We start from the raw sequence: 15370 nt of genomic DNA on the forward strand, positions 1-15370 counted from the left end.
AACACCCTAAAAGTTTTATGAGTCCATCTCATTGCCATAGCTCACCTTCAAATCCAACACGCTCAAGCAGGTTCAGTGGGTACCAAATTAAAGGTTTGTTCCCCACTGGAAGCAGAGGCTTGGGAATGCTGGAAGTCAGATCTGTCATCCGGGATCCCCCTCCAACTGCCATGACCACTGCTTGAAATTCCATGTTTACAAACTACAATCACAGAGAAAAATAATTAATAGGAAAAAAATAACAAAAATCAGAGCATACACAATACTAATGCAATTTCTATTTAGGTTATTGATACCCACCATGTCAAATGCATCGCTTCCAACTCCAATAACCAGATAAGAATGGCTCCTTAGCTGCAGCATAAACATCACCTTTATCATATCTCTTACCATAGGGGGGTGGGGAGGAAGTAGGTTTAGAGTCGTTTGTATGGAATATAATACAATAACTTATAAATTATAATACAAGAATCAACTGTGTGTTTTGTGTACTCACAACTGTAAACCTACTTTTTTTCATCCTGTATACTTGTGCACTCTCAGCTCCAGGATGGGGAGATGGGCTAGAGGAAGGATATGAATTTTAAAAATCTGGCCCTTGCCCTTGAGTTGCTTACAATTTATCTGAAGACAAATTCAGTAAATTACAATATGCTATCATTAGTGCCACCACAGAGATATATCCAAGATACAGTAGGCAAATACTGAAGGTAACACCTAAGTCTTCCTAGAAAAGACAGGGAAGGCTGTATAGGAAGGTAAGGCTTGAGCTGATTCTTGACGAAGTAATAGTTTACCAAGTGCGCTTCTGATTCAATTCTTATTCCTTGAAAATGTTTAAAATTCCTGGGTAAAATTAACATCACACTACAACCATATTAGGTCTCTGAAAAGTATGAAATTACTTAAATTCCTCCAATAATTTAGCCAACTGCTCCCATCTTCTCATTACCCCCAACTATAAATATTACACATACATGTAAGCTTGCATCTGGATCTAGATTTGAAGAGCCCAGTTGCAGAAACAAACCAAATTAATTCCTTTTTTCAAATTTAAGGAAACTATTTGACCTTCAAAAGAATCTCTTGCCCTGGCTGGTGTGGCTTAGTGGATTGAGCACCAGCAAGGGGTCACTGGTTTGATTCCCAGTCAGGGCACATGCCTGGGTTGCAGGCCAGGACCTCAGTAGGGGATGTGTGAGAGGTAACCACACATCAATGTTTCTCTCTCTCTTTCTCCCACCCTTTTCCTCTGTCTAAAACTAAATAAATAAAAGCTTTAAAAAAAGAAAGAATCTCTTTACATGAAGAGAAGTACAGTAAAAAGTCATACTTCCTTACTGATTAAAAATAAAAGTACCCTTTGACTTACAACAAATGGTATAACCTTTTTAATACGAGTGTGAAATGCATTTCAGAAAAAGAATTTATTTAACATCAAACTGGCAAATAATGTTGCACCTTTACCATAATTATAATCAGTCCTGGGCCCCTCACATCAATATCTTAACTGCGGCGCTTATATTCATACACCCAAAGGACTAAGAGAAGGCTATTGAGCAATATCCACACTTAAAGATACAATAATCAAATGGCTGCCTCTCACATGGTCCCCAGCTGGGGACCGAACCCACAGCCCAAGCATGTGCCCTGACTGGGAATTGAATCCAGGACCCTTAGGTTTATGAAATGACTCTCCAACCAAGTGAGCCATACCAGCCAAGGCAGAGATACCATAATTTTGATTGCAGCAAGCCTGACCTCAGATTGGAATTTAACTTCAATTTGGCACCATATAACTTCCATCACATCTGATGTTACTCAGAAAACAGCACTGAACCTTCCAGAGTCAAAAGACCTGAGTCTTGAGTTCTTCATTTTCTAAGTGAGGATAATTACAGTTTCTGCTTCATAGAGCTGTTGTGAACAGTAAATGAGTTAAGCTATGCAGAGCACACAAAATAAGTCAACCCCACAGCAAGCACTATAAAAGTGTTTGATATTATTAGACAGAGGCTAGATCACGGAAAGCCTTCTTTGCCAACTGAACCATGCTGTTGCATAATTCTGGCCTCTGTATTACCATTCTTGCTTCCTAGGTACCTTTCTCCTGTGCCTAGTAATCACCTATTAAACTTTTAACACTCGGTTCTAAGAATCATTATGCCTAAAAAAGCCATTCCTAATCCTTCCCACCCTCCTGGTAGAAGCAACTCCTTCCCCCTTGGGTGCTTGCACTCTGCCATGTACAGATCATCTCTGCATTTACAGTCTCTGACGCCCATGTCTTTAAATGTCTATTTCCCCCATGTTCCTTGAAGGCAGGGACTGTATTTGTTATTACTGTATTTGCAGTACCTAATACAATTACCAGTACCTAATACAGTACCTCAACAAATGCCAGACGTTCAGTGTTTGTGGAACGAGTACTTGTGAACTTCACAAAAACCCCGTGTAAGAGTACAGCTCAAACATGTGCAGAAGAGACATTAGAACACAAGCCAGGGGGATTAGTTCCCATCACGAACATAACTAGCCACGATACCATGCAGACTGTCAAATGCCTCAATGTCACCACCATGGCTCTAAGTGATGGGAATCGAGGAGACGAGTTTCTCGTTAGCCTCTCCAGTTTAAAAGAGGGAGGTCACGGCATCTCAGACATGCCTTCATCATAGCACTCATTGCCTTCTCCTTTTGTAAACTGGTAAGATACAACCAATGTGTTCAATATCATAATTGATCTCTCGTGCGGGCCTTATTTATTCCGTTTTTATATTTCATTGTCTTGCAGCTAAACAACTAAGAATAGGCAAAATAAAGAATGAAGAGCTGAAGTGGAAAGAGTTCAGAGACTGCGCTAAGGGCGTCTGGTCCTCACTCGCTGTAACTTTGAGCAGATCCTCTCCTCTCTGAAACTCAGTTTCTCCATCTGTTGCACAAGGTGGTTGGCTCGGATTCTCCCCAAGTTCTCTTCTAGTTCGGACACTTGGTTCCCTGGCCGAGTTGCTCGCTCAGCGAGTCGAGCGGGCGACTCTGGGACACTGCACCCTCCTGCAACCCCGCAGGCCCTCCTCGGCCAGGCTCGAGGACCCGCCTCCCTCAGACGACGTGGAGCCCGGCGGCCACCACAGTGCTGCCCACCCCCGTCAGCCAGCTAGAAGGCAGCCTGGAAGCGCGGAAGACGAAGCTTTACCTCGGCTCCCGGCACACTGCTGCCGCTCCTAGCGCTCCCCACGCCGCCTCCGACTGACAGCCCAAAGGCGCAGGCGCGAGATGACCGAGCCGATCGATGGGCCGCAAGAGCAGGCCGGCGGGGAAGGGACAAGCGCCGAGCGGTAGATTGAGGACCAGAAGCTGGTGCACCTCCCTAAGGAAAGAAGGCGGGGCCGTCCTTGCTCTTTATTCAGAAATTTCTAAAACGCTTGGGTTGTACCTGCTAGGGCAGGGCTCCTGGAACCCAGATTGGAAAAAGTCACAGTCTTCCTTCCAGGAGTAAGTTCTCCTTCTAGGACCTGGTTCCGACTACCACTCTGTGAAATGAGAGCTCATTTGGGAACCGCAGTTTTGAGCTAGCCTGTGGAGAAATTGAACGGGATGTGGAGACAAACGGAGAAGTCCCCCATTATCCTGGCTTGGGGGATGGAAAAGCATACCTCGCGTCCTGAGAGGCAGGAGCCTCCTGGAGACAAGGGGAGTTCAGTGTGAATATTTAAACTAAGCAAGGCACCCATTCGTCACTCTTGGCCAGGAGGGTTGAAAGGGTGCAGAAAGAACACCACAGGCAGCTATGAGGAGGTGCCATGGGGTTTTGGATTAAGAACTGGAGAACGCGGAGTCGTGGCTGATGGCGCTAGGGATTGAGGAACCTGCTGGGCCAAGTACGGATTACTGGGGGAAGTGGGGGAATTCTGAACTGAGACCCGGGGAATGCTGGGCTGCAGACTTCTGTTTTGTTTTGTTTTTCCCTGAAAAACGGGACCTCTGATTGGCATATTCTGAAAACTGGCCTGATTTGAGAAAAGGGAGGCCAGAGTGTGGGGGGAGGGGCGAGGAGGGGAGAGGTTGTGAGTATTTTAAAGGGAGTGGGACTTAATTGCAGAATTCCATCATTATTTTAAATCTGTGTAGTTTTGAAATAAGCAATTCCTTTCCTTTTTACCAATTTGGCATTGGGAGTCTTGGTGGCAGGCAGTAGAGCCATACCTCTGTTCCGGAATTGAATAGGCTGGTGTTCTGTAACAAAATCACCAAAAGCCTTTGCAGGCCAGGTCTTTCTATGTCCATAATGCCCAGTGTGGCGACGCGGGTGGGCTTTTTAAAAATATACTTTATTGGTTATGCTATTATAGTTGTCCCATTTTCCCCCTTCACTCCCCTCCACCCTGCACATCCTCTCCCACCCACATTCCCCCCTTTAGTACATGTCCATGTGTCATGAGTTCTTTAGCTTCTACATTTCGCATACTATTCTTACCTTCCCCCTGTCTATTTTCTACCTACCATCTAGGCTACTTATTCTCTGCACATTTTCCCCCACTCTCTCCTCCTCCCACTCCCCTGTTGCTGACCTTCTGTGTGATCTCCTTTTCTGTGGTTCTGTTCCTGTTCTAGTTGTTTGCTTAGTTTGTTTTTGTTTTTGTTTTAGGTGTGGTTGTTAATAATTGTGAGTTTGCTGTCATTTTACTATACATGTTTTTTATCTTCTTTTTCTTAGATAAGTCCCTTTAACATTTCATATAATAAGGGCTTGGTGATGATGAACTCCTTTAACTTGACCTTATCTAAGAAGCACTTTATCTGCCCTTCCATTCTAAATGAAAGCTTTGCTGGATAGAGCAATCTGGGATGTAGGTCCTTGCCTTTCATGACTTGGAATACTTCTTTCCAGCCCCTTCTTGCCTGGAAGGTCTCTTTTGAGAAATCAGCTGACAGTCTGATGGGAACTTCTTCGTAGATAACTGCCTCCTTATCTCTTGCTGCTTCTAGGATTCTCTCCTTCATTTTAATCTTGGGTAATGTAATTATGATGTGCCTGGGTGTGTTCCTCCTTGGGTCCAACTTGTTTGGGACTCTCTGAGCTTCCTGGACTTCCTAGAAGTCTATTTCCTTTGCCAGATTGGGGAAGTTCTCCTTTATTATTTGTTCAAATAACTTTTCCACTTGTTTCTCTTCCTCTTCTCCTTCTGGTACCCCTATAATTCGGATGTTGGAATGTTTAAAGGTGTCCTGGAAGTTCCTAAGCCTCTCCTTATTTTTTTGAATTCTTGTTTCTTCCTTCTTTTCTGTTTGGTTGTTTCTTTCTTCCTCCTGGCCCACTCCATTGATTTGAGTCCCAGTTTCCTTCCCATCACTATTGGTTCCCTGTGCATTTTTCTTTATTTCACTTAGCGTAGCCTTCATTTTTTCATCTAATTTGCAACCAAATTCAACCAATTCTGTGAGCATCCTGATTACCAGTGTTTTGAACTGTGCATCTAATAGGTTGGCTATCTCTTCATCACTTAGTTGTATTTTTTCTGGAGCTTTGATCTGTTCTTTCATTTTGGCCATTTTTTTTTTTTTTGTCTTGCCATGCCTGTTACATTAAGGAAGGGGCGGAGCCTTAGGTGTTCACCAGGGCCCAGCAACCCACCATGCTACATTGTGATGCTATATGTGGGGAAGGGGTCAGAGAGGGAATAATGGCGCTTGCTCCGCTCCCTGCCGGATTTCAGTAACTTCTGCCGCTTCCCCCAAGCAAACTGGGCCCTTCTGGTGATGATTCCTGTATGGGTGGGCTGGTGTACGTTCTAGGCCCCTGTGGGTCTCTCCAACAAACTCTCCTGTGAGTCTGGGAGTTGCTCCTGGCACCTCAACCCCCACAAGTGTTTTTAATCGGTGTTTTGAGGCTTTATTTCCTCGCACTGGGACCCTGGGTTGCAAGGTCTGTCTCACTCCCCAGTTTCGCCTGGTTTATCTGTGTGCAAATGTGGGACTGCCTGGTTCCGCAAGCCACCCTGTGCACCGCACCCCTCCACAATCCGATGCCTCGCTGGGTCTGCCCACTGCCGCCTTGCATGCCTGGGGTCCGCCAGCCACTGCTTGTTTTTTTTGGCTGCCACCCCTCCCTGCCCGGCCACCCGACTGCACCCCTCTTACCTGTCTGGATGAATGTGTCTATTTTAACTCCTTGGTTGTTGGAGTTCCATAGAGTTCAGTTTTCTGTCAGTATTGATTGTTTTTTTGTTTCTAAATTTTTTGTCCTTATTTCGTTTGTGTGAGAAGGCACAGTGTGTCTACCTATGCCTCCATCTTGGCCGGAAGTGACACTTGGGTTTTCTGAACCAGCCTATTATAGTACGGAAAACATCCACATTTAGCCATTAAAACAGTGGGGGTTGGGTGGAGGGAGAGTTAGTGAAGACTTAAATGAGTCAGTTATACTGAACAGAACAATGGCTTGAAGAGACCAAGTTAAGTGGAGATAGATCTCTGGTAGAAGCCTTGCAAGCAGACTAGCCAGCAAGTTCGAAGGCCATGAAGAGAGACTGCATGTTCAAAGAACACCAAAGAGGCCAGTGTGACTGAAGGGAAGTAAGCCAATGGGAAGGTGAATAATGGCACAGGAGTTTAGAGAGGCAATGGGGAAGAAGGTGAAGAGCTCAGGTCCTGTGGGTCTTGTAGGCCATTGTGAGAACCTTGAATTAAGTAGAGGAGGGACATAATATGACAGGTTTTAGAAGGATCACTGTGCTGTATTAATAGACTCTGGGAGCAGGGAGACCACTTAAGAGGCTGCAACTGCATGAAAGGCCACAAACACCTGAGTCTAGACAACTCTAACAGTTTGAGATTGTGAGATGTAGTAAAATAATTGTTTTAAGCAGTGAGTTTTGGGTGGTGTGTTAAGTTGCAGTAGACACTGAAAAAATGGTCTTTCTCTCTTTCTCACATATTCCTACAATTTTCCAATCCTTTGGAAGCTTTCTCTTTTTATATCTGTCTCTTAAATGTTGAGTTGCTTTAGCACCCTGCCAGTTAGGAGGCAGAATCATTCCACAGTATTTATTGAGTGCCTAATATGCTGGAGATACAGCATTCAATAAGAAAGACAGATCTTATAATTTTCCCCAGACTTTTAGCCAGAAGAACAGAAACTCAGCTTTGGTCCTACTAAAAAGAAAGACCTGAGGCCATATCCATAAAACCAGCCTCATCCCTGCACTGCCTCCCCTTCACTTTATAATGCTTGTGATAAGTTATTGAATAATTATTTTAACTCAACTATAACACAGTTTGTTGGTAAAAGCAAGCCATGGAGTGGTTGACTTGGCCACGAGAGGCCTAAAATTTGACTTCTCTTTCCTTTGGAAGCAAGATTTCGTTCTCCTTGGTATAAGCTCAAGCAAGCAGAAGCCTTTGGAATTATACTTTTGAGGTAAGAACTAGTTATAAAATAAGAACAACATTCTTCAATGTCATTAATCATCAGAGAAATGCAAATTAAAACCACAATGAGATATCACCTCACCTGTCAGAATGGCCATCATCTATAAATCTATAAACAGTCCTGACCGTGTGGTTCAGTAGGTTGAGCATCATTCTGCAAAGTGAAAGGTCACTGGTTTGATTCCCAGTCAGGGCACATGCCTGAGTTGTGGGCATGTGAGAGGCAACCGATCGATGTTTCTCTTTCTTTTTCCCTTCCCCTCTCTCTGAAAATAAATAAAAATTTAAAATATATAAATAAATAAACATGTATTGATAAGGATGCAGAGAAGAGGGAACCCTGATGCACTGTTGGTGGAAATGCAGATTGGTGCAGCCACTGTGGTTGGGGTTTCCTTAAAAAAGTAAAAATGAACTGCCTTATGACCCAGTGACTCTACTTCTGGTAATATATCCAAAGAATCCCACAACCCTAATTCAAAAGAATATATGCACCCGTGTGTTCATTGTAGCATTATTTACAGTAGCCAAGATTTGGAAGCAGCCCAAATGTCCATTATTAGATGAGTGGATAAAAAAGCTTTAGGACATTTACACAATGAAATACTACTCAGCTGTAAAAAAGAAGGAAATCTTACCCTTTGCGACAGCATGGATGGACCTGGAGAGTATTATGCTAAGTGAAATAAGCCAGTCAGAGAAAGATGAATACCATATGATTTCACTTACATGTATATAATTTAATGAACAAAATAAACAAAATAGAAACAGACTCGTAGATACAGAGAACAGACTGACAGCTATCAGAGGAGAGGGGGTGGGGGACTGGGTGGAAAAGGTGAAGGGATTACACAAAAACAAAGCAAATACCCCCTCACAGACCGCAGTATGATAATTACCAAAGGGAAAGTGGAGTAGGGGAGGGAGAAGAGGGTGAGGGGGAGATAAATGGTGATTGATGGAAAGAGATTTGACTTGGGGTGGTGAACACAATGTAATACACAGATGATGTGTTATGGAATTGCACCCCTGAAACCTATATAATTTTATTAAAGAATGTCACTCTAATAAATTCCATTTAAAAACTAGAATTGGATCACATTATAAAGTATAAAAATAAAAACAGTATTCAACCCCACATCTAGTGTTTGTTGTAACTGCTCATGTTTAAACTAGCAAATGTTTTCAGAGAACTAGAGGACCTTCTTCTCTAGTTGAGGAAGAGCAGTTGAAGGATTGCTTCATTTAAACTCACTTTAAATTATTCCCTTAGGGCAGTGGTTCTTAAACTTTTGGCTCTCTGGACCCTTTCCACTGTTAAAAATTATTGGGACCCAATAAGTTTATATGGATTATATTTATTGATAGTTGCCATATTAAAAATTCAGACAAATTATAAAAACATTAATTCATTTTAAAAATAAAACTAAAACTGCTACATGGTAACACAAGTGACATTTTAATGAAAACATACCACTATGTTTTCAAAATAGAACATTTACTGAGAAGAATGTCATGGTTTTATCCTTACTTAAAAAAAATTTTTTAACCTTCCTGAGGACATTTTTTCACTGCTTTTAGAGAGAGAGGCAGGAGAGGAAGGGAGAAACATCGATGCAAGAGAGAAGCATCAATTGGTTGCTTCCTGTATGCACCTGTACTGGGGACCCTAAACACCAGGACAGGGGATCAAACCTGCAACCTATATATGTGCTCCAACCAGGAATCAAACCCAAACCCTTTCAGTTCCTAGATGATGTTCCACCTGATTAAGCCACATGGGTCAGGGTTGGTTTTGCTTTTATAGATCTCTTTAATGTCTGACCAAGCAGAGAACAGTTGGATTTTCCTATAAGTTCTGATATATTGCTTTGGGTGAATTATGTGATGAAAACCTGACCTCACACAGATAGGTAATGGAAAAGAAAGCTATTTTAGTAGGTTTGTCAGGTAGTTGTAGGTATTCTCTGATACTACACCAAAACTCAATACATGGTAGTTTGTAAAGATGAGTTGCAATTTAGGATCGTTATATTAATGAACATTTTACACTATTGTATAATACTCTTACTTTGAGTGGACACTTTATTCATGCATGGTTTTGCAACTTGATGCACTGATCATTTGTAAAATACTGGCTCACTGAGTTATGCAGATCTTCCCAATGTTGATTCATTCCACAGTATTTTTAAAATCACATTTGTTAATATCACCACTAATCTCATCAGGAAAATCCTTAAATGTTGGAAAGCTGGCAACCTTCTAAGGACAGATACAAGTTTTCCAAACTTCTGATTTTCTTCTGAAAGCTCAAACATTATCAATGGCAACAACTATTGTTAGTGGTATTCCTTGAAGTGACTGGCTTACTTTATTGTGATAGTTTGTTGGCCATAGTTTGTCAATTGTTCTTTCAAGTAAATAGAATGTTCTATGAAAAAAGCCATAGTTCACAAATCAAACAATCACACAAGTGCTCCTTCTGGAGACAATCATCATACTCCTTTAGTATGCACATACGTGTTAACATGCATACTTCCCATTTCATCACATGGGGTACTAAGAAGATGTGTACCCAAGGACCAAGATGTAGTGAAATTATTTGATTGCTTCGTCAAAGGCATTCTTAAGTGAAACTTACTTAGCTTTATTATTATTTTTATTGCAACTGTGTGGGAGGAAGAGTACCATGACTATCAGTACAGTTTGGTATCACAGCTTTGATTCATGCCAAAGCACCAGCAGTTTCTACCCATCACTGCATTTGCACCATCAGTGTAAATATCAATACAAGGACAGAGGCAAACCGTGTTTTGGTATTATCACGAATATAGTCTTGACCTGACAGATACCTTGAAAGTGTCTTGGGGACTCCACAGAGCCCACTGTAAGAACTACTGCCCTAGGGACTCCTTCCTTCTGTCCCCCACTGTTTCCGGTCCTCACACTGCAGCACTCACCACAAAGAACTGTCGTTCCTTTTCCATGTCCTGTGCTACATGGGACCCTCGGAGGACAAAGTCTGTATCTTACTTGCTGTTCTCTCAAGGAAAGGACAGCTCCCAGCACAGGACCTGGGACATGCTAAGTAAATAATAGTGAATGAATTTGAAACTTTTCATAAATCTTCCCTTGGCCTTCCATTTGTTGGTGGGAAAACAGGGCCGAGGGCCAGGGTCAGTGATACCTCTTCACCTCAATATTCCTTCTTACGAAATCAATCCATATTATTATCTCTCATGCCTAACCTTATGCTTACTTATTTGTATTTATTAGTCACATGGGAAGTACTTAATAAATGTTCATTGAACACAAGATGTTCCCTATGTTTGTTTCCTGCTTGCATTTCTTCTGGACCGGGACATTTGTGTGTATGTGTTTGTATGTGGTGGGGGAATAATTTAAGAAACTCAAGCTCCAGCCCTGGCTAGGTGGCTCAGTTGGTTGGAGAGTCATCCCATACACCAAAAATTTGTGGGTTTGATTCTGAATCAGGGCACATACCTAGGTTGTGGGTTTGATACCCTTTTGGGGTGTATGTGAGAAGCAACTGATTGATGTTTCTCTCTCACATCGATGCTTTTCTCTCTCTCTAGACCAATGAAAATATCCTTGGGTGAGGATAAAACAACAACAACAAGTCAAGCTCTAAAGTCTCTTTGAACTGTGGGAGACAAAAGCAACCTTTCAAAGGGCCTTGGTGCAGAAACTCTTCCCACGGTCTGCCTGCAAGAGGTCTCTCTTTGGGAATTTGCTGGACACGTCACAATATTCATCCACTCCATTTGGCTGTGGATTTATCAATGGGGCAGGGAATCATTATTTTTAGAGGGCAAGTAAAAGATAAAAATGAAAAAGAAACCACTTTGGCAGCCAACTGCAGATACTAAAATATCTGTTTTATTTCTGTACACAGGCCCGGCGGTTGCCCAACAGATTCATGGTAAGTTAGAGAGCAAGTGGTGCTGCAGGAAGATCCTTCATTAGTCAGGACTTGACTGTTTCAAGCACACGGAATTTTCATTGTTGGTGGTTTTAAAGGTCAGAATCTAAACATTTATGCTCTAAACCAGTGATTTTCAACTTTTTTTCCATCTCACAGAACACATAACTTACTAAAATTCCATGGCACACCATGAAATATATACTATTTTTTGCTGATGTGACTAAAAAGAGGTATCATTTTGATTCATTCACACTGGACGGCTATTATTGTGTTGGCTGTCATCATTTTTTTTATTTGACAACCTAAGGGTTTAAAGAGGTCAGTGCCCCTGACTAAGTAGTTGGGTGTTGCATATTTAAAAAATTCTTGCCCAGGCAGGGTGGCTTAGTTGGCTGGAGCATCATCCCATATACCAAAAAAGGTTATGGGTTTGATTTCCCATCAGGACATATATGTAGGTAGTGGGTTTGATCCTCAGTCAGGGGTCAGGGCACATACGAGAGGCAGCTGATGGATGTTTCTCACATTGATGTTTCTCTCTGTCTGTCTCTCTCTAAAATCAATAAACACATCCTCGGGTGAACATTAAAAAAAGTATTGTGGCACACAAGTTGAAAGTTGTTGCTCTAAACTAATGGGTCAATTTTAAACATAAGTAATGTAATCAGTTTGCTGATTTTTCCCACCCTTATTGAAAATAAAACTTTGCAAATGGCTTATTTTCCTTGTTTTTCAATTCGAAAGTATGGTTTATGGGCCACTGTTCACTTATCTATTGAACAACGATTTACTGGGTGACTACTAAGTGTCAAGGACAGTTTTAGGCTCTTGGGCTTTATTAGTGAACAAAAAAAGACCCAGCTCTCATCCTAACAGACAGAGGCAGCAGAAATTATGAAGCAGTGTAAAAAACAGAATAAACTGTTGGGTAGATTAAAGGTGGCAAGTGCTGTGGGAGTAAGGAAAAGTAGGCAGGGGAGGAACAGAGAGAGGGTGAACACCACACTGACCGCTATAAAGTCCTGGAGTTTAATAAAGGCTATTGAAACTTGGGACACGTATCTTATCTAAATTTTTCTACAACATTCTCATAAATGTAGAAGCAAATACAAAAGGGACAGGTGACATCAGTGAAAATGGTGGTCCTCCAAAAATTCTCTCCTCCCTAGAGCCATGAGAATACTGTCAAAACTACCAGAATTAACTTTTTTGGATGTTCACCATGAGCAGTGAGTCATGTTGCTTCCTTCAGCCTGCTGGTGATAGTCACCACGCATCTCCAGTTCATGCACAGACAGCAAAGAATGTGGTTGTACTGCTTTCCTGTCTCCCGTGATAAACCCATGTGACATTTAAAAACAAAGAATAATTGAGAATTGTCCAACAAAATGAAAGTGCAGCTAAAAAAGAAAAGGTGATCATGATGGATGTAAAATTCAGATTGAACATAAGTGGAGTAACACCAGAAAGAGCCGGTCGTGGGGGTGCTGTGGACACCACCATCACCGAAGGGTAGATCCGCAGCCACAGGAACGGAGCGAAGGCAACCTTATCTGCAGAAATGAGGAAAGTGCTCGTGATAAAAAGATGCAGCTGTCGCAGGGGAAGTGACGCCAGCAAAAACCTTCACACTAAGGGAATGCTCAGAGATAGTTCCTGGCGTTGAAAGCACAGAGAATAACATGCAGGGAGCTGATCCAAATTTAAATTTAAAAAGGAGCACGACAGTTCAGCGAGGTGGAGGGAAGACGCTTCATGTCATCAGAGAAGAAAAAAGAAGCTCTGTTTGAACTGTTCTCCGTAACTTTTTTACAAAGAAAACATCGAATTCTCCATTTTTCTAAATGCTTCAGATTACAATGTACTAAATAAATATTAGTTTTACTATCTTTTCAGTTCCCTATACATTAGTAATGGACAGTGAGAGAGTTTTTAATGTTGACAAAAAATTGTAAAGGTCACAGAACAATGGTAATCTCTCTCACTGGTTATTAGGATCTCTGGTGTCAACCTGCTGGGTCATTTTTACAGTTTCGGCATTACTGTACTGTGCAGAATGAGGGTTCCTTATACATAAAAATTCAGCATCAAGTGGTAAGTATGTGAAGAGGTCAGCATTTCAGATTAATGGTGAGAGGATGGGTACTTGAAAAAAGGAGACCGAGGACACTGGTTAATAGCAAGGACACGGTGAAACCAGGATTGAACACAGGCAAGCTGACTCTCGAGAATGTGCTCTTAACTAATGCACTACATTGCCTTCCTGTGGTGTATATCCAATAAATGGTTTCTTCCATAAAGATTCTGAATTCATAAAAATTAAAAATTTTGTACATTAGGAAAGAATATATATGAACTCAAACGGCAGACATATACATATGGGAAAACATATACAACAACGGACACAAAAAAGGGTGAACGTAGAGGTTTCAGCACCTAAATTAGCATGATCAGCAGGCTTTGCGGCTGGCAGACCACCATCTAATCTCTGGCTTCATCAATTACGTACTATTTATGAGACCTAGGGCAGTCACTTACTGCACCTTTGCTCTTGGTTTCTCATCTGGAAATGGGCATAATAATAGTATTTACTTCATAGGGTTGCTCAGAAGGTAAAACAAGATAACAGATGCATAGCTCTTAGCACAGTGCCTTGTCTTGGTACCTGTTGTTTTAGTGCTATGTAAAGAGTGTCATAAATCAATGAGAAAAGTAAAATCAAACCAACAGAAAAATGGACAAAAACACATAAAGGGTGGTTTATAAAGAAGAAAAACATTTGCTCAATACAGTAAGTAATCAAAGCATTGAAGATTAAATCATTCATACTATTTTCAGCACAATAAAATATCAGAATATTTTTAAGTGTTAATACCCAAGATAGAAGTTTAGGAAACAGATACTAAAGGGAGTGAAAATCGATACCTCCTGGCAATTTGGCAGTTTGATGAAGTGATTTTATGAATAAACAGTATCAAAATTCCTCACAATATAATGCATGTGGTCGATAAAAATGGCCTCAGCAACCATCATTTCCTGCTTGGATCACTCCCTGCTTCCAGTCTCCTCTCAGTTCATTCCCAACACAACTGCCAAAGCCAAATCTGACCATGCTTCTCCCTTGCTTGATGCCCTCTTGGCTCCTCACTGCAAAACCCTAAAGCGGCCCTCCAAGGCTGGAGGCCCTCCAAGCCTGGAGTCCCTCCTCTCCTCCTTCACACCTCAGTGACATGGGACTTGACGCGCTTCTCCACTGGCCTTTGTGCCAGTTGTTCTCCATCAGGATTTGGCATCCATCCAGAGTCCAGCTGGTTAGAATCATCCCATTCTGTCCTCTAACAATACCCTTCACTTCTTTGGAGTTCTCACACACACGTTATTAAATGTTTATGCCAGTATTTGTTTACTATCTCTCTCCCATTGGAATCTTGAGAGGGTAAGAATTGTCTCCTTAGCCACCATTTGATTTATTGCACCTGGTATGGTGCCTAAATAGGTGCTCGATGCAGTCACTGAATGGATGAGTGAATGATTTAAATGAATAGCATGCTACAAAATACGAATGCAAATCCAACTTGTTAAAAGAGGGACTAGAAACTCCTGTGGCCCGTAACAGACACAGAAACGAACTGCCTCGGGCAAGTTGGCGCTGGCCAGGTCTTTCCCAGAAAAGGGGAAGGCGCGCTTGGATGGCAGAGACACGGGCAGGAGCTTGCTGGAAAGAGCAGAGCTGAGTGGGAGCGTGGCAGGGCGTGCCCTTGAGGACAACAGCATGGGGAAGCGTTGGGAGCGACCTGGTGCTTGCCACTCTCTTAGGGACCCCTTGTGAGGGTGACTGCCGACTGTGACAGTGAGGGGACTGTGTTCGTACTTCTGTCACAGGGTGCTTGTTCTTCAGGACTGCACCTTAGCTGTGTGGCAGCTGGAGGCATAGTGGGGGTGGATAGCCATGATGCTGCCGCCTCCTCTTCTGTCAAAATCTGGATCTGGGTG

At 42.2% G+C, this 15370-nt stretch overlaps 1 protein-coding gene across 1 annotated transcript in view; it reads right to left on the reverse strand.

The window, feature by feature from the left end:
- EIF2B3 (eukaryotic translation initiation factor 2B subunit gamma) overlaps positions 1 to 3287 on the reverse strand; it is a 109092-nt gene extending 105805 nt beyond the window's left edge. Inside the window, exons 1-2 of the mRNA XM_028513399.2 lie at positions 3197 to 3287; positions 46 to 202 (exon numbers count right to left, since the gene is read on the reverse strand). Coding sequence (XP_028369200.1) covers positions 46 to 193 — 148 coding nt within the window. The 5' untranslated portion in view covers positions 194 to 202; positions 3197 to 3287. The remainder of the gene's footprint in view (positions 1 to 45; positions 203 to 3196) is intronic.
- Between the last annotated feature and the right edge of the window lie 12083 nt (positions 3288 to 15370).

This window comes from Phyllostomus discolor, chromosome 5, assembly GCF_004126475.2.
Source record: "Phyllostomus discolor isolate MPI-MPIP mPhyDis1 chromosome 5, mPhyDis1.pri.v3, whole genome shotgun sequence".
In the NCBI taxonomy this organism is placed as follows: domain Eukaryota; kingdom Metazoa; phylum Chordata; class Mammalia; order Chiroptera; family Phyllostomidae; genus Phyllostomus; species Phyllostomus discolor.